General features: G+C 49.7%; 1 protein-coding gene across 6 annotated transcripts in view; it reads right to left on the reverse strand.

Annotated features, from left to right (window-relative positions):
- Nucleotides 1–3,031: 3,031 nt before the first annotated feature.
- Nucleotides 3,032–24,155, reverse strand: part of shaker (potassium voltage-gated channel protein Shaker) — a 191,846-nt gene continuing 170,722 nt past the window's right edge. For 5 of the 6 annotated variants that reach the window (XM_017897126.1, XM_017897130.1, XM_017897129.1 and 2 more), the window contains 7 exons: nucleotides 17,005–17,128; nucleotides 13,948–14,213; nucleotides 12,077–12,720; nucleotides 10,448–10,577; nucleotides 5,137–5,318; nucleotides 4,010–4,183; nucleotides 3,032–3,727 (listed from right to left, as the gene is read on the reverse strand). In XM_017897126.1, the coding sequence (XP_017752615.1) occupies nucleotides 4,017–4,183; nucleotides 5,137–5,318; nucleotides 10,448–10,577; nucleotides 12,077–12,720; nucleotides 13,948–14,213; nucleotides 17,005–17,128 (1,513 nt within the window). In that variant the 3' untranslated portion in view covers nucleotides 3,032–3,727; nucleotides 4,010–4,016. Of the gene's footprint in view, nucleotides 3,728–4,009; nucleotides 4,184–5,136; nucleotides 5,319–10,447; nucleotides 10,578–10,637; nucleotides 10,768–12,076; nucleotides 12,721–13,947; nucleotides 14,214–17,004; nucleotides 17,129–24,155 lie in introns of all 6 variants that reach the window. The other variant, XM_017897131.1, reaches the window with a different exon arrangement.

Consider the following 24,155-nt stretch of genomic DNA (forward strand, 5'->3'; position numbering starts at 1 on the left):
CTAGTTCGGGCGTTACGATATATATTATATATATATATATATAATTTTTTTTTTTTCGTTTTCAATTTACCTCTAATGTGTTCACTTTTGTGTTTGCAACGTCAGACTTCCTCCTTCATCGTAGTCGATTAACCGTAGGGATACTTGCGGGTCGCGTTCCGATTTCTCGAAAAGACGTCTTTGTTTATCGGTTTAGAATTAACGGTATCGTCCCGTCACCTGGTACGTACAACGGCAGCCGAAATTTTTAAATCACGAAGAGAAGAATCGCGCGTCGCGATCGACTCGTTGCAAAAAGGGAAGCGTGAAAATTAACCTTGCGATTCGTTCTTTTTGGACTCTAATGGAATCGAAACGCCACGTTTATTCGAAGAGGTAAAAACTTTTCAATCGACCGTTCCTGATTCGCCCCGCGGTGTTTCATTTACGCAAAGAGGTACGTCCATGTATCCGTGCAACGTTTTCAACGCGGATTGTGGCGAATCGACGAGCCCTATCGCGACTCTCAGACGCGATCGTCGCGATTATTGTTGGAATAGTTTGGATCGCGAGAATACGGACCGTTGTACGACGCGGCATTTTGAAGGACCGACCTAAGCGGAAAATATTCGAGCACGGACGATGTTCTCGAAATAATCGTTGAATATCGTTACGCGATGTTCTTTTCTTTTTGTTTCGTTTTTACTGAGAATGGTAAAATGGCAGTCTTTGCGATTTTGTGATGCGCTTTTTTCCATCGGGAAAGAGGCGAAACATCGAGACGACAGCGAAGAGATAGAGAAAGTGCTGTTGCTTCGCATCGAGCACCGATTGGCCTGCCAATTCGTTTTTCACGAACTCGAGACGCGACTTTGTTCGTAGCTGAGATCACCCTCGCATCCTCGTCTTTCTCTCCCTCTCTTCTTCCTGCCTTCCTGTTTATCCCCGTGTGCGCATTTCTTTCAATTTCTGCCGACGATGGCCCTGTCGCTCGTCAAATTACGTCTTTTGCCGCGTATCGCTCCGAAACGAAGAAAAAAGAAGCACAAGTGCGAGGGAAAAATATAATTCGAAGGAAGAATTAATCTCGATCGTCAGGCGGTACGGACAATCGCGAAATAAAAGAGATATTTCCCATAATCTTCGATCACTGTTCTCAACCCTTTCGACCGTATATTCGTTTCGAAGGTAGAGCGATATTTATAACGATACATTGAAATACTGCTTCGCAATTTGGCATTTATCGAGACTATTCGCTAATTAGAGACGGAATTTATCACCATTCTATAATCGGACACTCGACCGAAAGGGCAAAAATCTCGATTCCTTTCCGACGCAAACAAGAGAAGCTTGGAAATCAGCGTGCACGAGAGGAAGAGAAACGAAAAATGTCTGCTAAAATTTATCGGTTCAAATTAAACGATGAACGCGCGATGTCGGAACAAAGGTTTATACCTGGTACTTGAACATTTCCTGACCGCCCACCTCTCTATTCTCTCTCTCTCTTTCTCTCTCTCTCTCTCTCTCTCTCTCTCTCTCTCTCTCTCTTTTCCCTAACCTGAACACAAAATCGAATACGTGGTCGTCTGGTTTCGCATGGTTGCGAAACGTTCGCGAATCAGCCTCGCTAAAACTGAATCTCTGCGTGATACTGCTTTCGCTACTGCTCGACTTTCTCTGTGTGTATCGAGTCCGGATTGGTCACGCGAACAAAGGGACCGAAGATTGCGTATTCGTGGGATCGAGATCGGGAACGTGAACACGGTTGTACGCGCCATCGGCAGACACCTTTCCGACCATTGATCGCTATTTTCAAGCTCGTTAGAGTAGTAGGCTTCTCTTTTCGTGCTAGCCCTCTCCTTTCGATCGCTTTCGCGTCACCGATGTACCGCGACAAAGCGGAATCATTCGTTCTTACACACGAAGGTAACTTCTCGCGGAGCTTTATTCTCGTTGATTCGAGCTCGGAGTACAGTGTAGTCGACTCGTTCTCCGATTCGCACGCGTTTCGAACGTGCACGAAGGAGTAATTCGTTGGGCCACAAGTCTTAGGGAACAGCGATGCATTTTTCCATACGTCGTGTGTTGGCTCGACGATCGTTCGATACAATCGCACACGCTTTGGAAAACACCGATGTAATCTAAAACTTGAAAGACGGGTCTTATCTCGTACGGATATTCCTGTTTATCGCGATGCCAGTGGCAACTCCGTGAATCGTGCACGATCGACGGCTACCGCTACTTAACAGTTGGACGAGAGCAACGCACGCCTATTCCTCGAGATATCGTACAAGCGTCGTTTGTGACGTGTTACGCTAACTTGGTAGATGCTTGTCTCTGGGTGTCTATGTGTGTCCTGTGGTGTGTACCTGTCTGCGTGTGTATGCTCGTGTTTTGCCTGTTTGCGAGTACAAGTACGGTGTTACGCTCCGAAAAACGAATTGCATTCCAATGGTCTCTCGCGTTCGAAATACGTACAGCTTTAATGCTGGCTTACTTTGAGTATTTGTCCTCAGTGAAAAAAACTGTCTCTCCGCTGCAAAACACACTTGTTTCCGTAGCTGCTCGCCGTGCAACGCCTACGGTGTCATCTTCACAAGTCTGTCCTCTCACCGCGAGCACCATCGCCATTTTTACTTCCGTTCTTCTCTCCCCCGTCTTGTTTTCCTCTTCCGCTCGATCGTGGCTTCGTCCGTTTTCGCGCAGTGTTATAATCATTAAAACGAATATTTTTTATATATTTTTTTCTTTTTTTTGTTTCTTTAGCGTACCTTCGCCTACGTGTACTCGATATAATTACATCGATAATAAATAATTAGTATTATCTGATACGATTCCCCTGGTTTCGCCATCGACCGGCTCCCCCTTCGATCCGCCATGTTTTCCGGCGTTTACGCGAACATCGGAGGGGGGAAAGGCTCGACGTCGTTCTCTTATATATTTTTTTTAGTTCGCGAAGCCGCCGCGACTTAATTCTCTTTCCTTCGTTTCATTTATACCGTTTATTTTTTATTTTTTATTTATTTGTTATCATTTGTATTGAACACTGGAGTCGGTGGTGTGGGGAGTGGACGCGCGACTGAAATATCCTGCTCCATCCCCTTATTAGCACGTAGGTCCCTACGTGGGGTGCGCGTGTACCGTAACACCTCCGAAGCGGCTGTCTCGTTTTCGACGATGCTTCTTCCGTCGAAAATGTTGCCACCTCTTTCCTCGTTCACCGCCCTTTTTCGCCCTTATGTCGGACTCTTTTTATCTCGAAAGTCGTTCTCAACGTTTCTCCGCCTTTTCCTCTATCTTCTCCCGTTCGTTTATCCCCCCCCTTTTCATTCACTTTTTCGCTCGCTCTCGAACTCTCTTCCGCCGACGGCTATTCCGTTCTCGCGTCGCGCCGATGGAAGAAATTATGTGGCACCTATTAGTCAGCCGATTCTTGGTCGTTGAATTTCTCCGTTACTCTTTTATTCTCTCGTCCTTTCTTGTCTCGTTGACACGTAGTAATGGATTGGAAGCACCCCTCGTATTGACAGACTATGGACAGACGGCGGGTTGGCGCGCGAGTGCGCATGCGCAGCCGCGTATGATCCAACAGCAAGTGCGCATGCGTACACGCGCTGTCGCTAGCGCTCGCAGCTAGCGCGACTACGACGACGTGTGAAGGAGGCCTACGTCAGGCACCGTAGGGGGCTGTAGCTGTTCTTCGACAACTGTTCCAGCATTGACCACCACGTTGCCACCGTCTCCTTCACTGTAATCACACAAATTCTCTTTAATTCTCGTTCGTTATTCCTTCTCGCAGATCTTTCGATCGAGAATTATTTCGACGATCACACACACACACACACACACACACACGCACACACACACACGCGCACACACACACACGTTTCGTAGAAGAGTCATGGAGGTATCGGAAGGCAAAGAGGCCTAGAGAGATTAGAGAGCTAAGATTCTTCGAAACGATCCTCTTCCTTGCGCATCTGCTAAATTAGATTTACCGTACTTGTACGCGATTAATCAAAGTACCCACCTAGTAGTCAGACGTCAGTCTCGATGCTCATACAGGCTGGATTAATATTGTTATTATGGCGAGGGTTGCAGTTGGGCTTCTTCGTAATCTCAGGATGAGTGAGCAGTATGCCCTCTTCCAGCTCCATTATCTCCGACGACGATTCCGACATCGAGCTCTTCTTCAAGTGTTGACCTGCGAAACAGACGAGACAATGTTGGACGAGTTCCATCCTCCGCTAGTTTCGAAAACCACTACGTCGGAGCTGGGTAAACTCTGAAAATCGAGCTTAAATCGCCTATGCATGCTTTTAGGATAATCCTCTCGGAGTGTACTCTCGGCTAGCTTTGCTCCGCCGAGTTTTTTCCGGACTATCAATTTCTCTTTAATCGTTGGCGTTCGACGTACCCGTCGGACGTCCGCACATCGTCGTCCGTCAAGGAAGGCGTGAAAAATTGACTGGCCAACGAGCTCGCGCCTAAGCGGATTAAAGTCAGGGTAAACTACCGTCAGCGAGGGCGTAGACACGCGATACCGGCACACAGACTCTCGCGGGGATTTGCCAGCCGGCTCACAACTTGAACCAGTAACCACGGACGAGTACTTAGGAGAAACCTGGAGGACTATTATTATTACGCGTAATACTGTTATCCTTTTTGCTCGTACTTACCGGGATAGGACCGATTTCGAACCACCTGGTCTTAAGGTTACATTTTTTTCCGTTCCACCTTGCAAATAGACTAACACTTGCTTTAAATACCGTTTCGCGTGAATCGTTACGGCAGAGAGTTATCGAGTTTAGCGGGTACGTTATATTAGGCGACGAACATGAATTATTAAATTAGTCTGAAAGAAAGATCCTTGCACGCGACAGGACGTTAGGAGCCTTCGTGACCCGTGACCGATGCCGTTAGCAAACAACGCGCGTCGTCCCGTCAAGGAACAGTTGCCCCTTTTAAAATTCAAATGCCTTCACGGTAACGTTAATCGGTGCAGCTATCAAGATCGATAGCAGTTGGACGACATGGTTAATCACGGCGGTTCGGTTATAAAGTTATTCTCCCCTATAGGTTGATACCATTACCCAGAAGTGTGTGACGGAACCGGTTTGAAATTCAGTCGGAGGATAAAACGAGAAGAGCTCGTACCAGGGAGATACGGGCAGCTGGTCACGTGATTGAAGTTCTGCGACTGCATTTCTTCCTGGTCAGTCTCACGATGATAGAAGTAGTTGAAGTTGGAGACGATGACAGGGACAGGCAGGGCGATCGTCAGCACACCAGCGATCGCGCACAAAGAGCCCACGATCTTCCCCCAGACTCCCACGGGCCTGAAGCAAAGGGAAACGAACGCTTTCATTCGCGGTCAGCCACTGGCTCGAACGTCGATAGCTTCGATCCTCGTCTAGAAACTCGGTGCTAGGTGTGGTGTTTCTATCTTGTGTGAGTTTGCCGTGTCGAGTCGAGTGTGGCGCTACTTATGCGGTACTGGAGGCTCCTATAGATATACACGGACCGTCTGCGTGCGTTCTGCGCGTCACAAATAGACATTAGTCATGATCACAAAGAACGGTTCGCTGGTCTGATCGATCTCGTTTACGCGTTCGCACGCGTTCTCCTTCGTCTTGCATTCGTCAAACGTGCTCTTTATTCAAATGACGCGAAACCGATCTTTGTTCACTGAACGCCGCACGAACGCAAAACCCGTGTATACTTATAGTGTTTCGCGTGTCTAATAAGAAGCGGGCTCTCTAGGCTAGACTAGGGGACTAACGTGACTCTCTAAAAAGGCTCCTCCTTCGTGTGCCGATGCACCGTTCCAAACAAGCGCGTGCCATTCCGTTGCTTAGATCCGATCGAATCTTCTAACGGTACGACATGCAAATTTTCTACGTTTTCACGCTCTTTTACGGACCATCGCGATCCAACCGGTTTCGAACACGGACACGCAGTTTCGTGCGCAATCGCTCGGATCGTTTCTCAGCGAGAACGATCCGGAACGCGTACGCGTGGTGTACGGATGATCTCGGGACTCGAGCGTGGTAACGAGCAATTAAGGGACGAATTTGACCGAGTGACGGAAATTACCGCGAGACTTTTTCCGTGCACGTCGAATCACACGTAGAGAGCAGAGTGATGATTAGAGCGCGTTTCATCGAATTGAAAGCCATGCAAACTCGCTCACGCGTCGACCACTTCAACCACCCCGTAGCCTTCGAACGTTCCGCATTCTCCCGGAAAGCAGTAACGATTCGATTATCTCTCGACTATTCGATAACCACGTCAGGCAAAATAAATAAATAAATAAATAAATATAAAACGTCCAAGAAGAGTTTAATTTCGATCGTGTACGGTGACGTTGAAATTCAGGACGACATGTTCGTTTCTGTCATGCCTTATTTTTTCCTCTGCTCTCCCTCTCTCTCTCTCTCTCTCTCTCGATCTCTTTCTCTCAATCTCTCTCTCTCTCGCTCTCTTCCTATCACCCCGGTAAAAAGTTCCAACGAGATATCAATTAACCGTTTGAATGGTAGGACGATAAAAAGCTTTCCTCTCTCAATTACCAGTATGCCAGATTATAGAACGCAATGACCGTTATTCCCGACTAATCCGTGGCTGCGAAATGACGCATTCTTTGCGGCCGAGTCTAATTGAATAACTGTCGCTATATACGCGAACAATACCGGTTCGAGATCAAAGGCGGGAAAGAAGAATTCACCGCTCGTCACGCTCATTCAGCCCCGTCCGATGAATGCCTCGCGAATGGATTTTAGCGCGAATCCTCCTCCACTCGTCGCGCTTCTTTTCTCTGCTTTCCTCTCAAAGGAAACGTACACGCGTCGTTGTTGTTTCAGAGCACGCGAATTCCTCGCGTCTCGCCCAGCCGTGTCTTTAACGCTGTTCAATCCCCGATCCCGTTCGATCCTCCCCGCGAAACGACTTATCTTCGGTGAGTCGGATCTCGATCGAATTTGTTGCAAAACGATAGATCATTCCTATGCAGGTGTCACTGTACTATGGGCCTTTGTGATCCATGACTGATGGTAGTAGCAGTAATGACAGCGTAGTGAGCGAAGGTAGAAAGAGAGTACTTTCCAAAGAAGGAGCAAGAACGTTTGATCTTGCGGGACTAGTATGGGTGGAGAAAAATATGTGGAGTGTGTTTGATCGCGAAGAGGCATGCAGAAATGTATCGAATCGGCAGGTTCGAGGAACCGGAAGTCGAGGAGCGCGACAGGGAAGAGTTAGAAATTTCTTTCATTTCTTTTCGATGAAAATGCAACGAATCCGTAGGTCGACGAGTATCGCTGCTAATTGTAGTCCGTGGACAGAGGACAGGGGGTTAATTTCAGAGGTATCGCGTTTAGGGTTCGATTTCGAAAGGCAGGTCGAATCTCCCGTTTATCGCGACATCGATGCTTTACGATCGGCAGCCGCCATCAGCACACCGTGCCGGCAGGAAGGGTTTCCGAAACTGCGATCAATCGCGGTAATGGGAAGCGAGAATCGATGTAACGAGACGCGACGTAGCAGAGGGTGGAACACTTTCAAAGTGCGCTTCGACGGGGGAAGTTGGTTACGCGAGAAACGGGCTTCGATATAGAGGAAGCGAGTGACGCCGGTCTCTCGACAAAGGAGTCAAGCTCGATGCGTGTATCGTAATGGGAAACTGGAACGGGCCTCTTGCGTGTAGTGCAGAGGACGAACGCTGCTCTTATACCGGGTGCTTTCCTCCAATATCGCAATTCTTCGTATTCTATTTTTCCCGCGATCCCTCTATCGAATTGCCCGCGAGATTGCACGTTTCAGAAAGCACGCAGCTCGATACTATTTATCTCTTGTCGTCTTGGTCCACAGCTTTTCGAATAGAATACCTTTGCTTCAAATTCGTAGGAACCATTTTAGTAAGAAAAATTCACCGACAGCACCGATTTGTAGCGTGAGTAAACGAGTTTATGCAATTATACTAATTCTGTCAAAAGCAGCAGCGTATTTTTAGTAACCGAAAGCACAAAACGCGTCCGAAATCAGATATTTTTACTCGTCTGACAGTTCTAGGGTTAATTAATTTACGAAAGATCAAATTATCGACGCCTATCATTTCGTGGGAAAAAGGAGGTATAGTTAACTCGAGATTCTTTCTTATCAGCGGAATAATTCGATCCTACGCCAATGCTGTTTCCGTAATTGAGACACAAAAGGACATTCGGGATAACAATGCTAAATGGGACACCCTGTATGCAGACGCGGTATTTATATGCGAGAATAATCAGCAGTCGCTTCGGTTTCGTTCCCATTTGCTGAACGGAATTTCAATGAGACAAACGTTCCGGCTACTTTGTGCCGCTGCCCCACCACCGACGTCAAAGTACAACTAGCCCAACCTTAGAGTCTAATTTCCAAGCAACTGTACCCCAGACTCCGTAATGGCTTAACGACAGACGTCCCTACTAATCACGATCTTTGTCTCGCGCGAACCCCCTAACCTCGGGTCCCCAATGACGATTCATCGACCAAATAGTCGAGATAATTCCTTTCGCTAAAGCACGTTGTACCTCTAGCGGATCTATCTGGAATCTCGTCGATGAAAACGCCGCGTTACCCATGGCTGCCGCGCTTTCCTAACGCGTTTATCGCTCCACGATCCGAATCGTCCCGATCTCTCGGCCCTTTCGGCCGAGGGCGTTTCCAAGAAACGAACCCGTGCCGGTTGCCCGAGGACACTTATTGATTTACGGGAGGCAATTGCTCAAGAAGCCCCTTCGGTAGTAACACCAGAGATCTCGAGTCTCTCTCGACGGATGCTCTCGAGTCTCGAGGGCTAACCGTGAACCACGAAACTACACTGGCGATATTATAATCGCACCCTGCGTATCATAGAGCAAACCATAACGCGTCGCACCGCTGGGGTGAGTTCCAGCTGCTTCGGGGTCGTCCTTGCATTTACGATTTCGCTGCTGTCATTTCCGTCATTCACGCGTGGCTGATTTTAGTTTTACCGCCGAGATATCGGGAAACGTTCAACGCTACCAGGTACTCGGACAGTAGAGATGACTTGCTCGGAAGATTTTCACTTTGCAATTAACTTTGCTAAAAACATGCAGCTGCTTTTGATCAAATTCGTTTCCTATGGTGCTAGATTATCATCCAGATTTCTACTGTGTCGTTTCAGTTGGTATCATTCGTGTACAGTATATTTCGCTACATCAGTCAAAAGCCAGTAGTTCTAGTACCGAATCATACAGCGGTTACGATGAAACTAACAAAGGGTGCTTGTGTCGAAAAAACTACGTTACAAGCAACGTGAAACAAACGCAAAAGAAGAAACGGAAGCCCTTAAAGGCTCATGAATAATGTTGTATCAAAATGTCGCGTGTCGTGCTCTCTAAATACGCGCAACGAATGCAGGGTAGAAATTCTCTAGCAGTAGGGAAGAATATGACTGCGAACGAGAGAAACTGTATCGGCACATTTTCTTCGTGACTCGGATTCTGGAACATAATCGAGTTTGCAATGTCACTTTGGCCCGCGCGTTCCACCGTTCTCGCATTCTCCAGCCCTCAATTATTCTTCCAAAGGCCAATTAAGCGCGTTAAACGCGACACGACACTCGCTTCGATCGAGAGACGTTTCAATTCGCACCTCTCGCTCGGAGAAGCGCTATTTTTTTTTACTTTTTTCTCCCTTTTCCCCATTTTTCCTTTGTCCCCTTTTTCCGCGAGAAACGAGATCGTTCGAATATTTGGAGAGTCGAGTCGAGCTCGCGAATAGAGAACAGCGATTCTGGGAGACGATTCGTTCGTGGCATTTCGTCCGTGGGTATTAAGGGACCAAACGAAAGGGTCGGCATCGCGTGGAAGAGACGATGACGCGAGAAATGGAAAGAAGAAAGGAAGCAGGAGCGGATCGAACGGCTGAATCAGCCGGAACACGCTCGAGAGGAAAGTGATAGAGCGAATGATCGGAAATGCCGTTGCTCGTACGACGAAGCGTGCTCGAGGGAGAATCGCGAACTCGTGTGAGATATGCGGCGAGACGAACGTGAGCGGAAGGAAAAGAAGACGGGGGGGAAGTCTGAATCGAAGAAGATGCGCGAAGAGAGATGAAAACATTCCGATTCCGCGGACATAGGACAGAGCAGCTATGAAAGAAAAGATGCGTGGAGATGGAAAAGATTGAAAACTAGCGTGTCAAAGTTCATCAAGCACTAAGTAAATTGAAATGTTTAAAAGTAAGAACTGAAAAAGCGATCAAACAGAGTAGGGAGACGGAGCGTGGAGGAGCGGAGCTGAAGGGACGTGCTTGAAGGAAAGAAGAGGTCGGGAGTATACGTTACAGGGAGCAGAGTAATCGAGTAGTTAAAGTAGTTAAGTAAAGTATCGGAGGAGAGTAAGTAGTATGTGTTCGTTTGTTTGGCGGGCATTAACTAGAGTCTTAAGTGAAAGTGAGTACATCATACGTCATGTCACCATAGCCCACGGTCGTCATCGTGACAACGGCCCACCAGAACGCGGCCGGAATGGACTTGAAGAACGAATTCTCGGAGCCGGCCTCCGCGAAGTATACCGCCGATGAGAATAGCACCACACCTGCAATGCAAGGAAGAAAACACCGGTTCAGTGGGTTTAACGCCCCCGGTGGCTCTGTACCTCATGTCCCCGTAGCCCACGGTCGTCATCGTGACCACCGCCCACCAGAACGCGTCCGGTATCGATTTGAAGAAGCTGTCTTGCGTGCCCGCCTCCGCGAAGTAAACCGCCGACGAGAACAGCACCACACCTGCAACGCACACAAGAGGAACAGACGCTTCAAGACACGCTACTTTGTCGGCCCCTGGCCCTTAGTCCGCTTAGCAGTCCTCTCCATCCGTGTCCACGTCCACGTCCACCCCCGTGCTCGTGCCCGTTGTCCTCGTCGCGTCATCTGCGCGCCATCCTGTGTACACACACCGAGATTCCCTCCGATCGACCTTTCCATCGATTCCCAACGCGCCACGCTTCCTTAGCCACTCTCTTCCAACTTTCCTCTTTTTTCCGCTCGATCGAGCAAAATCCACGTCTTTATGGGCTTCCTTCCATTACGCTGATTGGATTTCGACTCTTCCTCCAGATACCGGATGATCGGCCCTCGGTTTTCGTTACCTAGATCTTTGCGCAGTCCTCTAGCCGATGCACCGAAACGTTTTCAAACGATGCCTTCGTTCGGCGGGCTCAAACATCGTCAAATCGTTTTCTTTGTCCCATTTTATCGCCAAGTTTTCCGCCATCGTCGCGTTTTCCGTTTCCGCGTACGAGCATTCGAAAATTATACGCCGAAGCGTGTACGCGGTACCAGGAAGATCGACAGGCACGGAGACGAGTGCTCTTCCGGGAGCGGAATTAAGAATCGATGGACGAACGAGGTTGTAAATCTTCCCCTCGTAGGAAGTCGCCCTCCGAAATATTCCGGTAGAAATCTGCGTCAGCGGAAGCTGCAAGATGCCGAGGACGCGTTTCCGGTTTTCGAATAACATCGAGGGAACGGCTCCCTGGAATCTCAAATGCTGCCACTTTATTTTCCCGCTGGCGGAACGCGAACGCCGGAGGTCGGCGCGATTAAATTGCAAATTTCTGGCTTTCCGATCACCCTTTGAATTTCACGATGCTAAAATTCGCGAGGTAAATAAATGTGCCGGAGACCCGAAGAATCGAGCAAAGTCCGTAACCGGTGGAAGTAAACACGCTTGGACGCGGGGGAACAACTACACTGCCGCTCAAAAGTTTCGGGACACCTGGAACACGACCGTGGTTTGCGGATGCTGTGAAATGGAGCGTGTGTCAACTGACCGTTACTCGATTAAGGGTTGATCTCGTTCTATCGATGCAACGGGTAAACATTTCAGCCCGCGATGCACATAAATCCGTGGCCGTTTCTCTTTTAAAAACGTAGAGGAAACAAAAGAATCTCTGGATCGAGTGTTTGCTTCTGTTCAAACACAACGTCCAAACAATCGTCTCCTGTGGAACTCTGACGAACGAAAGATAGTAAAGCGAAGAAACAAGAAGGGGGAAGGAGGAAGTTGAAAGAAGATACGAGAAAGCGAACTCACCGATGAAAAGGAAAAAGATGAGCAAGCCGAGCTCCCTCATGGAGGCCTTGAGCGTACGGCCGAGGATCTGGAGGCCTTTACTGTGCCTGGACAGCTTGAATATCCGGAACACCCTGACGAGCCTGATGACCCTGAGTATCGCCAGGGACATCGCCTGGTTCGTGCTCTTGTCCTGCGGGCTTACCGGCGCCTTTGGTAGATCAATCGTGTCCTCCTCCTCGGCCACCACGGTGGCGAGCGTGATGAAGTAAGGAATGATCGCGATGATGTCGATGAAGTTCATTACGTCACGGAAGAAGTTCAGTTTATTTGGACAGGCGAGGAAGCGCACCGATAACTCGAACGTGAACCAGATGATACAAATAGTCTCTATTAGGAAGAACGGGTCCGTAATGTCCGGCACTTCGTCCTCCTCGATCAACGTGCCGTTCGTCGTCGTGTTGAAGACCTTGTAGTGTTTGAACTCCGGCAGGGTCTCCAGGCAGAATATCACGATCGACAGGAGGATCACGATCACGGATATTATGGCGACCACCCGGGCGCCCTGCGAGCTCTCCGGGTACTCGAACAGCAGCCAGACCTTCCTTTGCATCTCGTGCGACGGCAGCGGCTTCTCCTCCTCCTTGATGAACCCTTCGTCCTCCCTGTGGATTTCACCAGCTTTATCTTTTACGCTTTGCCGCGTTTAACCATTCCAACCGTAAACGTAATTGGCAAATGCCGCGTCCCTTCCAGGCGCGGGCTACGTGTTTTCGCCGGAAATGAAACGCGCGCGTACCTTGCCCCCCACTTCCTATTATTTCCGCGGTAACGAATGTCGAACGAAACTGGATCACCGCCCTTCCGCGAGCCAGAGATTGAATGTCTTTGAACAAACGAGCTCGCTGGACTTCGTTTCTGGACACGAAGGCTTGTCCGACGATTTTCAAGCTTCCTCCCGTCTCGTAAAATACTCTGCTTTCGTGCACGTAGAGTTTTACAGCTCGCCTCGCGGAAATGACGGAATACTTGCTCGCGTTTGGTACGGACGTGATTTAATTACGAAATTATAGGTGGAATAATTTTCCTCTCTGTTATATTATTATTAACGTCGCGAATAATAGATATCCCGGGATATAACGGTACGGTAGAATGGATTACTTAAATTACGCGATAGCAAATTCGCGTCGTATTGGGAAGATTCCTTTCGACTAATCAAAAAATTCCAACGATCGATTCGAAGTTGCGAGATAAATTGACGAATCACGCTGTTTATCTCGACACAATACTGGCCAATGTTTCAGCGAGCGATTTAAATTCGTAATCCGACGATTCGACTGATAGCTGGTAATTAATTTGCAATTAATTTATATGTTCTAGCGATATTTGCGTATTTTTAATACCAATCCATCAAGGGGTGCAGATATTCGCGTGTGTACTATGTATTTACTGTATGTACATACAGGGTGGAGTAATAACCCTGCCCACCTGGAATATCTCCGTTATTTTTAAAATATGAAAAACTTTATTTACTAAAGTTATCTCGGCATAACTCGTCACGAATCATTTTTCGTCGCTAGAGAGTTTTCGTGAATTTCAAGGTTACCTCCGTCTTTTTTAAGTGGCATGGTCTATACCAGGGGTGTCCAATCTCTCGGCTTTCCAAAAATATACCCAACACTTACGATAGCTGATAACTGACTTCTTTTTATCACAGCGACAACGACACGGAGTTAGTTATATGTGAAATCGGGCCGCGGGTTGGACCCCCATGATATCTATACCGGTCTCAACGACTCGTAGCGCAAAGACATTCTTATGGGAAATTATTTTCGACACGGAGATTCGCGTAAAGTGAAGTAGCGGAAATTTTAGTAATCGTTGAAGCTTACCTGAACTTGTTGGTGGCCAGCTCGCCCAGCTCGTAGAACTTGATCTCCTCGGAGAAGACATCGAGAGGAACGTTGACCGGGCGACGGAGCCTGCCACCGCTCTGGTAATAATAAAGTATCGCGTCGAAGGAGGGCCGATTCCGGTCGAAGAAGTACTCGTTGCGTAGCGGATCGAAGTATCGGATCCGCCGGTGCGGATCGCCAAGGAGCGTGTCCGGAAATTGGTTCAGCGTACGCAGCTGCGTCTCAAACCGTAGCCCGCTCACCTGTCGAGATCGCAAGAATCGATTATTGGCACGCTGCGACCACCGGTGACCTATCCTTAACCGTAATCCTCATTCGATCATTCCTGCATCCCTAATTGCGACCGCGAGCCTTAAAGAGCTTATCTAGCTTACCAGGCTCATGATTTTGTACCAAGTCCCGTCCTGCGAACTGCTAATTTTCCACGCGAAACGATCGATCGATCTCGAGGTAATTCCGATTAAATTTCGACAAGGAACTCGGGCCGGTGTAAAAGTATGCGTGATTCAGAGATAAGTAGGCGTGGGAGTCCATCTTCGAAGAATGCTAGGAGAGCGAATAGATAGGATCGGTCAGTGAACCCTCTTGGAATAGTTCGCTTGGAGATGAGTGGTTGTTTAAAATCGTTCAACCCAAAAGCAACCGGCAAGCGAAATAGAAAGACCTAGATACCGCGAGCTCTGCTCGAACAGCTCTGCTTTTCGAAAAGATTCGAGCATCAGCGGCCAGTAATATAGGCTGGTCCAACGATGATATCGTTATTAGCCGCTGTGGCGGGACTGTAATGTCAATTATGAGGAATAAACGGGAGTGCGGACGCGGCTGATTTGTTTTGGCTCAAAAAGAACGACTTTCTTTCGATCCTGCTCGCCGGAACGGAAAATTAATAAACGAAACTAGGGTAATTGCGTCCCACCATTAGGACGATTAAGAAGAAAAAGAAGAAGTATCGGTTATAACTGTCGCGGCAGGAGCAGCTTTATCGATAATAGCGGTGGGAAGACCAGCGCCGAGGATGCGCGAGGAATTCCTCCGTCTTACCCACGAGAATAACCTCAGCCCGAATAACCAAAGTTTATCTTTATCGTCGGCGAAGGAGAAACGGTAAGCCTCGCGACGACACGGAGATTTGACAAGAGCAGGCGAACGGGACGAGCTCGGAAGTGTGCGTGACGTTTCATTAAATATCGAGTTTCGGTGCTTCACAGTGGTGCAGCAAACACGACGAGCTGTTGCAAACAAACGTTGATCCCGATGATGGAGAATTTTTCGTATCGACCGGAAAATTTCAACGACCCGTCCTTTATCGGTATAGGTCCGTAGTACCGGCACGGTGGGACGTGGAAATTGCACTCGTCGTTTATATCGTTCTCGGGGGCGAGAACATCGATCGGCCTGTCGGACGTGAGGCATAAAAATTTAGTATTTGCAAAGGGCAATTAGCCGTTTCGAACATTACAGCGACCGATTCGACGGCGAGGAAGGGACGCGGTGCCGAGCGATGACGAGCGGCCCGTCGAGAACAGAAATTGGATTGCACCCGCGACGGCGCGAGCACACGCGTGTGCACCGTGCCCCACCGGTCGATATTTAGTCTCGTTATCGAACGTCCACGAGTGGCCACGATTTCTCGCGGAAATCGCCTTTCGATCGCCCTCTGTCCTGCGATCCGTCCTCGCCTTGCTTCCACGAGCAATCAATCACGTTTCGAGAAGGAGCACGGGCAAGGAATATGCAACGGTAAATAAAATATCAAAGAAGAACGTATACCCGGGGTAGTTTAAAATTTCAAAAACCGGTGCTGCGCGCATTTCCAAGCATAAAACGCGAAGATCGTAATTGGTTTTCAGTTGAAATTTCGTGTTTGACGCGGATCACGCGGCAATGGCGGCCAGGGAGGGGAATAAAGGCGGAAAGGGAGGATTCGATCGGTCGCGGAAACATCGGCATCGGGATTTTTTCGCGAAACGATCGAACGGTAACCGTAATTGGCGCAATGCAGTCGTGTCATCCACGAGGACAGATAATTCCGTTCACACAATACGACCTTGGTACTATATTGCCCCTGATTCCAAGACGAACTTGGACGGTTGCCAAAATACGGTCTGTAGGTCACTTCGTGTCTTGAGATAATCTTGCCTCGTCGAAAAGAAAAGAAGTATATCGAGCAATGGGCGACAAGCGAATAGCGCCAGCCATTTGCTATTCGAGCCGAAAAACGCATGGAAATCGATCGGAATGCGGCCCGGCCCAGGTAACGATCACACGAAAACTAACGATATATACTACGTGCAGATACACGCGCGGTATATCCTATCCCGGCGATTGTTTACGCGACAAGCGAATCGAGAAACGATTTACATCGTTCGACCCGTTTATCCCCATCGTTCCATTTCTTTCTCCCTCTTTTTCTCCCTTTCATCCCAGCCGCTGCTTTTATTTCTTTACTTTGACGCGTCGAACGGGACGCGACATGTATGCTTCGTTATTCCGGACAATTGCAATCAAATACGGGTTGGAACATTTTTTCCACGAGTCCGGGTTCCGAGCTCGTAGCCGAGGCGTGCTGAATTTCGACTCCAATTATCCCGCCGTCCGACAGGCCGGTGAATTCAGCGGATGTAAAACGCGTCGACCGCCCTTCCGCGACTCGGCCTTTCGAATACGCCGGTGGAAAAAGCGCGATGAAATTTATATTAATTCGATCCTCTTCGAACCCGTGCACCACCGGCATCAGCCCGTCCTCGCAGATGCGCGTCTCGTGTCTTGTCTCCCTGCAACCCCTGTCTTCGATTTCTCGACGTCGTTTCAGAGTGGCTTTAATAGTTAATTAGCCGAGATTGAATCGTTGGCAGACCGTTCGTCGCGACATGCTCGTTTTTGCCCACGTTTCTTCGTTCCGAAGGGAATCGAAGGGAACCGAAGGGAAAGCAAGTTAGAAATTATAATTTGGTATCGGAAACGAAAGCCCTGGCGAATGCGACGCGCCTGGCACGGTAACGAAAGCAGCGGGGTAGAGGTTGGGATGCTCACGTTAATGACGACCCTCTCGCAAAAGTCATGATCGTGCGGTATGGGCTCGAACTGCGTAACGCCTGAGTATTGGGTGTGTGGGTTCGGCCCATCCTCGTCCTGGCTGCTGAGTTTCGGCAGCGATCTGAAAAAGAAACATGGCCGCGTTGTTAGAGTGTCCACGGATCAGGGCCGGCGATAATACACATGTACATACACGAAACACGCTGCTCGTATATAAGATGTACAAACGAAAACTAGGTTGCGCTACCTCTGGACTAACAGCCCCTATACCGAGCTATTCTCTTAATGAGCTACTAGACTGGTAAGCCACTAGGTCGACAGTCTAGTAGACTGCGATAGCTTGATAGATCGACGAAGTGACAGATCGATCAAGAATTAACGCCGACCGAGCTACTCGATCGCTAGAATGGATCAACGGATTATACAGAGGAAGCCGCTAACTTCGCACGGTGGAATGTTCGTTAATTAGCGGTCTACTGGAGTGGAAAATCGCTATGCTGCTACTGGCCGTGGCTACCGGCGATTCGAGATCGCCCAGAGTGTAACGAACAATGGGGGTGTAAAGGGAAACAATTCGAATGGCTACGCTTACGGATCAACGCGATGTTCCAGGGGATTGTCAGGGCGTGGGGATTGTATTTTCCATAAATCGGCCGGATCGTCGGGTCGCTCGTTAACGTGGGTACGTACGCCATCTTTCCTTGATAGAGGTTCGCGTGACTCACATCGACGTCGACGAAGAAAGCTGCGGATCCATTTCGATCGAAAGTTCGTCGGCCGATTGTCGTATGACAGGCAACACGCCAGCCAGCTACGCAAATCTTAATTAACACCCGTCCATGAGCAATTGAAATAACGAGCGTCAGGCTCGCCGCCAAGAACGCGCGTGTCTCGAGCATCGTTGTTTTTCGTTCGTCCACTCCAGGCCGGATTCCTGGAATAGTTTGAGAGCGAAGTTCGATGTCGCTCGGTCGCCACGTCGAAAGTTAAGTTTCACTCGATGCTCCAAGTTTCGAGTCCGCTCTCTCGTTCCGCCATCCTCGAGTTACGTTTCCCTCGTTTCCCTCGTTTCCCTGCATCGCAGTGGATCTTTAAGGGATACGATCCTGCAAAAAAGGGGATTCCTCGAGACCCCTAACTCTCTCTCTCTGCGAAGCTCCTCGGACCGTGGAATTTCTGCGTGGCTAAAATAAAGGAATTCTCCAGTGGAAACTAGGATCGTAAACTTTACGGGTTAATCTACGAGGTATCGCAGGGTAGCGAATTTTACAGGGCATTCGCAGCAACGAGTACCGTCTCGTACTCTCCTTCCTTTCGCACGGAAGAACACCGACACTTCCATCCGTTCCTCGTTACGTTCAAACGGAGGCAAATACCGTCGAAGACTCTGAAACGACCGAACGTTTCAGAGGAGAAACAGCGGAGCGCCGTTTTAGCTGGATCTCTCGTCTGGTAAGAACGAGAATCGCCGAGAGACGACGACTACGACGACGACGACGACGATGTCGAGGTGTTCCACGAGCAAAGTAGCAAGGCGCGAGAATAAAAAAAAAAAAGAGACAGGAAACGAAAAGTGGGAGAGAGATGTGCCGCCAAAGAGCATCTCCACGCTCCACTTCGCGGGGCCGCGATGGTCCTGGGTCGATTCCCGACATTTCTCTCGCCCGTTCTACGCTGCATTTACCTTCAAAATTTACAGCTCACAGAGCTATACGCGATCGAACATGGCCGCGCCGTCCTCTGTGCAAAGGCGAATTCTGGCCACGCGCGATATAACCTAACGAATGTCGTTATACGAAATTTTCATCGTCTTCACTGCCGCCATATCCATAAGATATCGGTGTTAAACGAGCAAGCTTAATCGCCATCGCATGACGAGCAAAGGCTGCCCCGGTCGACGCCAAGTGTTTTCGAAGGTGCCGGCGGTCTTATCGCTCGCCACAGCCGAGCATTGTGCCGGAGACAAATGTTTCTCGCTCCCCTTCGGAGGTCGCCAGCGATTCCGGCCAGAGATAAAGGACAGATTAGCCCCGGAAACGCAACGATTCTCCGGGTAGTGAATCGTCCGCGGACGTCGCGCCGCGCAGCGTCGCGGCGAACAAAGGAGAGCCCGGCCAGACGAATTTTCCGCACTGAAAGCGCTTTGTTAGTTAGACGACGGCCGGTGCTCGATGCCGGATGCTGTTCGCAAACCTTCCACGCCAGTCGCAAATTCCTCCTCAAAGCAGCTTTCCGTCCAAGTACTCGCCGTTTTCCGTCCACGATGACCGAGTTTCGCGCTAGCCTCCTCGAGACCGATGGATATTGCTTCGACGAGGAGATTTGACCAGGAAACCCATTTGCATGAATATTAAACGGGCAAGTTTACGCGACTTTCGACCAGGCTTCGCTGTGGAACAACGGCGATTCGATTACAGCGCGATTCTCGTCGCTCTGCCTGTACCGTGAAACGTACATGTACAACTACTCTCGGTTGCCATCTCGGTCCATCGGGAAAATTATTACGAGCGTGGTGTTCACTTGCCAGATCTTTCGATCGTTGGGCGATCGAACTGGCCACGTCGAATCGTATTTATACCTCCTTCGATCGTGCCAATAGCTGTGATTTGTATTTTCGATGGATCGGTTACTACGCGAGAGACGTAAGAGGTATCGATCATTACGAAGGAAAACCACAAACGCGATACGTAGACGCGCGTACACTCGCTGGACCACCCGTGCGCACACAGGGTACAGCACTGGTTACAGCACCGGGTTACACAACGATGAAATACAAAACGCGACGTCTCGTTACAACGATCGACACCTGGACGACACGCAGAAGAAGCCGATGCCCGGATGAAAATCGACATTTCTGTTTCGTCGTTTTAATTACACCCCAAACACGAGACAACGGCCGACTATTTGTCAACGTTCGTGGATGATGCAAGCGTAGAGCGTGGATGCGCGTCGCGACGCGGTCTCGATCCCTCTTCGACACAAGCCAGAAGAAAATATCGGGCCAGAGTTCTAACGTACGCGTCGAATTAGTTCACCGTGATGGATGGTTTATTCCTAGAGCACCGATGACAGTCGATGCACTCCGTGCAGCCGGAGCGTAACTGAGAATAGCTTGACGTATCGCAAAAATAGACACACCGCCGCGATGCATCGACGAGCACGTGTTTTCTCTCGTTCTCCGGTTGCCAGAACCGGCCGAAAAAAGGTTTCACCCGTTCACCCTAGCAGCTGATCCTTTGAAAAAGTGGAAATCAGATTGGCGTCAACGAACGCGCCGTTCAACGGCCCCCGCCTTGACAGGCCAGTTTCCTGTCATCCTCGTTCTTTCTCTTCCATTTTCGCGCAGATTACACCGGTATCTACGCATGGCCATTGTCAAATGTAAAGCCTGACCATCGGTTTCCACTAACGACTCTCCGTTAATTCGCGCGACAGTGAAGAATTCTCGGTGCACACTTCGCACGCGAGATACCACGCTGAAAAGATCGATTCGGATCCGCTCGTTAATGCGAACCGCGTATCCGATGCACAATGGAGGCACTGAGTCGAGCGACGGTTCGACGAGGGCAAAAATGAGAATTAAAGTCGAGCTCGTCTTGGTCATTGTTGCCCGCGTTATTATAATGCCATTGTTCCTGGCAGACGATCGTCGATAAAAGTCAATTAAGAAGCACTCGAAGGAACCGCAATTAATATCCGGAACTTTGATGTCGCCTAATTGGTGGAACAGCCGCGGCCGCGCCACCCCCAGCCTGCCGCCACCCCCGGCCGTCCTCGATCGCGTCTCCCGTTAAGATGCAGCAACAAGGAGTGCAACGGGTTGAATGAAAACCCGTTTCCATTGTTAGCGTCGCGAAGAACAGTTTATTTCCAGTCGTCAATGGGGATGAGAGCGGGACGTCGGGGAAAAGGACTCGTTCCGGAGCCCACGTATCCGAAGAGCGACTGAAAATAGCGCGTCGCTTCGCGGAAATAACGAGTCCGACGTCTTGTACCGTGACCCAGAAAACACGTGCTCTGTCGTTGGCCAGCGAGCAGAATCACGCGGCCGATCGTGCAAAGACGAGATGTCCCTTGGAGAATACCAACGCTCGAACCTTGATTAACCGACATACGTACACGGTCCTGGACCTACTACAACGCGCGCGTCCCATTGCCTTTTTACGCGAAAATTGCAATCCGTTTTCCCCCGGTGCAGGCTAGTATCGGCTAACGAAAGTTGATCGGATAATTTTTCCATCTCTATTCGCTCCGAACGGAGTTCCCCTCGCGACTCCGTCCCGTTCACTTTATTCGCGGAAAAATTACGCCTTGTCGCGCTAGCTACCGAACAGGCTACGTGTACACGCGTGTTACGTATACGTGTATCGATTAAGTCGAGTAGGGTAAAGTTGCTGCCGGTGGAAGCCGAATTTCAGCAGCAAATTGCGTCCATCGGGCGAACGGCGTCTTTCGCTGCCGTCCGATCTCTCCCGGTTTTCGAGATACTCGACGCATTCGACTCGTCTCTCCGATCGAGAACCCGTGGTCGACCATCATTTATTCGCGGTGGAACTAGAACCACGTAGTACACATCACGATCTGAGAATTCGAGCGAGTGTCAGAGGCGAAACATCTGGCGAAACGTTGCAGGTGTATTTCAAGTGGACATGCCTAGCGGGGTGAAAACCGGGACCAGCGTTGATAGAGACACGGCTGGTGAAAATCCGTGAAACACGTAACGGCGGCAAGTTTGTTTTATTTGATGGAGCATCGTTGTGTTTCGAAATGCGATATGTTTCCGTATGTCTCGATCCTCTCGGAAAGTCGCGCTGGCCCGTAAACCCGTCGGGATTAAAGCCTGCCGGATTTCGAAGCGTCACTCGAGCTGCACAACACGCTCCTTCTGTATTTTCGTGCGTCCACGCGGATACGCGCGACTCGATAGGACCGTTTTTAGACGGAACTCGACGTGGGAGCGCAGAGTGATCGGTTCAAGACGCGTCTTTTGTACTCGAAACGCAGAATACGCGACGTATAACCGCCGATGTGCCATAAATGTTTCTAACTTGGGAACCGAAAGGAAAACATCGTTTCGATGAAAGTTACACGGGTCGGCAAAGAGTTACTTTTCGGAACAATTCGCCTCGCGATATTAAACAAACAGCCGGTCCCAGCTATCTCGGAAGCAGCGCGTTGCTCTTTCGAGGATCGTTCGATACGGTTTATCGGTATCGAAGCTTCCATCTTGATTTACAGCGACAGCAGGGATAATGGGAAAATCGTGTTACAGACTCGGCGAAATTAAATCGGCCCGATGTTCCCGGAGATTCGAAAGCCCTTATCGGTTTCTTGCTTCGCGGCCATCACTTGGGACGGCTCGGGCCACCTCTTCGCTACTTCTAATTGGATGTCGCGTTACAGGATCGCGCAACGGGGAAGAAAGCTTCGACGAGAATGAACGATTCGGCTGGAAAATCGAGTTAACGCGTGGCAACCAGTCGATCGCGAGTATACCGTCGAATTTCCGGCTCGCCCTTGATCCTTCCACGATACCCGGGCAGTATTTCAAAATTACGAGCGTAGTAGTATCCTCGAGGATACGCTAGCTGCCGGGGTGAGTAACGATCCGGTTCGTTAGTCGGGGGGTGGTGAGTGGAGGGGTGGGTGAGTCGCGGGGCAGAGGGATCGCCAAGTCCGCGGGTGGTCTTGTGTCCGTTTACGATCTAGCCAACTGCAATACGTTTACGTAGATTGCTGCATATCATTTTGCCCGTATTGGCCCTCCCGCGCCCTCCTCTTCTTTCTGTTTGCGGCTTCGGGATCGAAAGGTTAGAGGACAGCCAGGCCGGACTAGACACTGGCAAGCGAATCCGTGCCAAATGATATTTTACTTTTTGCCGCAGACTCCCAGCCGCGAGTTTAGCAACTCGCCAACCAGATGCCTTACCCACCGTGTGTTCGATTAAACGCGCCACGGTCCTGCAAACTTCTGACACCTCGCGAAACGAGCAACGACAAAGCTCGGGGATTCGTATCTGCTGCCTTTTGTCAACGGGCGTCGTATCGTGACGACGGGGGAAAATTGGACAGAGATAGACAGCGACGTGTACCGATAGTTTGCACGGTTACGTAACAGTGATATCGCACGATCCGCGATTTAATTTCAGCTGGTTCGCGATAGAAACGGACACGAATCGACGCAGTGGAGGATATTTCGAGGGTCGAAGGCTCGGTTGCCCGGTGGGAAAATTCGTTTGGATGGCGGAAAAATTCGAGACGCTTCTCGAGAAAGGCAACCTTACCCGCAACTGCTCCATTCCAGATGCAGTTCCATTTATCAGGAAATCGAACGGGAGGTCTCGCGTGAGAACTGAAGGACCGCATCGACGCGAACCGCAGCGTGGAAATTCGGGCACGGTTCGAAAGGCGGAGCAGAAAAATTCTAAAAACGAGGCTCGATAACGATCGGCCTAGCTTCCGGTGGCAAGCTATAGCTGTACTATAGTGTGTACGCGGCATTGCAGACCGCAGGAATCGATTCCAAAAACTCGTCCCGCCAAAACTCCCCTCCTATCCCCGGCGTCGAGCCCTTGCGCTCTCTCAGACGACCCCGCAAATGGAATTAACTCGCGGCTGAAGGTGATCGCCGGCTCAAGCTCGCATTATCAATTACACGCTGACACCTCTGACGGTTCTCTTCCACGGACCGCCTTAATAGACGTCAAACGTTGCCATTATACAACACACGACGCGCACCAGCCTGCAATATTCCCGAGTCAGGGTAAATTCGACATTGATAGCTCGAATTGGCTGCATTCGACCGTGTCGCAGGATACTTTCCTAGAAAGTTGTCCGGCGATGCCCCGAGATACGAAAGAGACGAGGCGAGAGACGGAGACACGGAATGGCGAAGAAGAAGATTAAGGACAGGGAGGCTTTGCTAAACGTATTTGACGGATTCAATGCAGCGCAAACTTTAAGATGGAACTTTAAAGACTTCGAGGATTAAAGAATTAAGAAGTTAGCAGCTGATGCTTCTATTCGCAAGATAGGTGACAGGGATCGCCGGACCCCGGGCCTATATCTCGCGTTCGCGGGAACACGGCTCCGGCGTAATCGTCCGCCATCGCAGCCGTCGATAGATTCTCTTCCCACGAGCTAGCTCT

Source organism: Eufriesea mexicana, unplaced genomic scaffold, assembly GCF_001483705.2.
Source record: "Eufriesea mexicana isolate 0111107269 unplaced genomic scaffold, ASM148370v2 scaffold386, whole genome shotgun sequence".
Classification (NCBI taxonomy): Eukaryota; Metazoa; Arthropoda; class Insecta; order Hymenoptera; family Apidae; genus Eufriesea; species Eufriesea mexicana.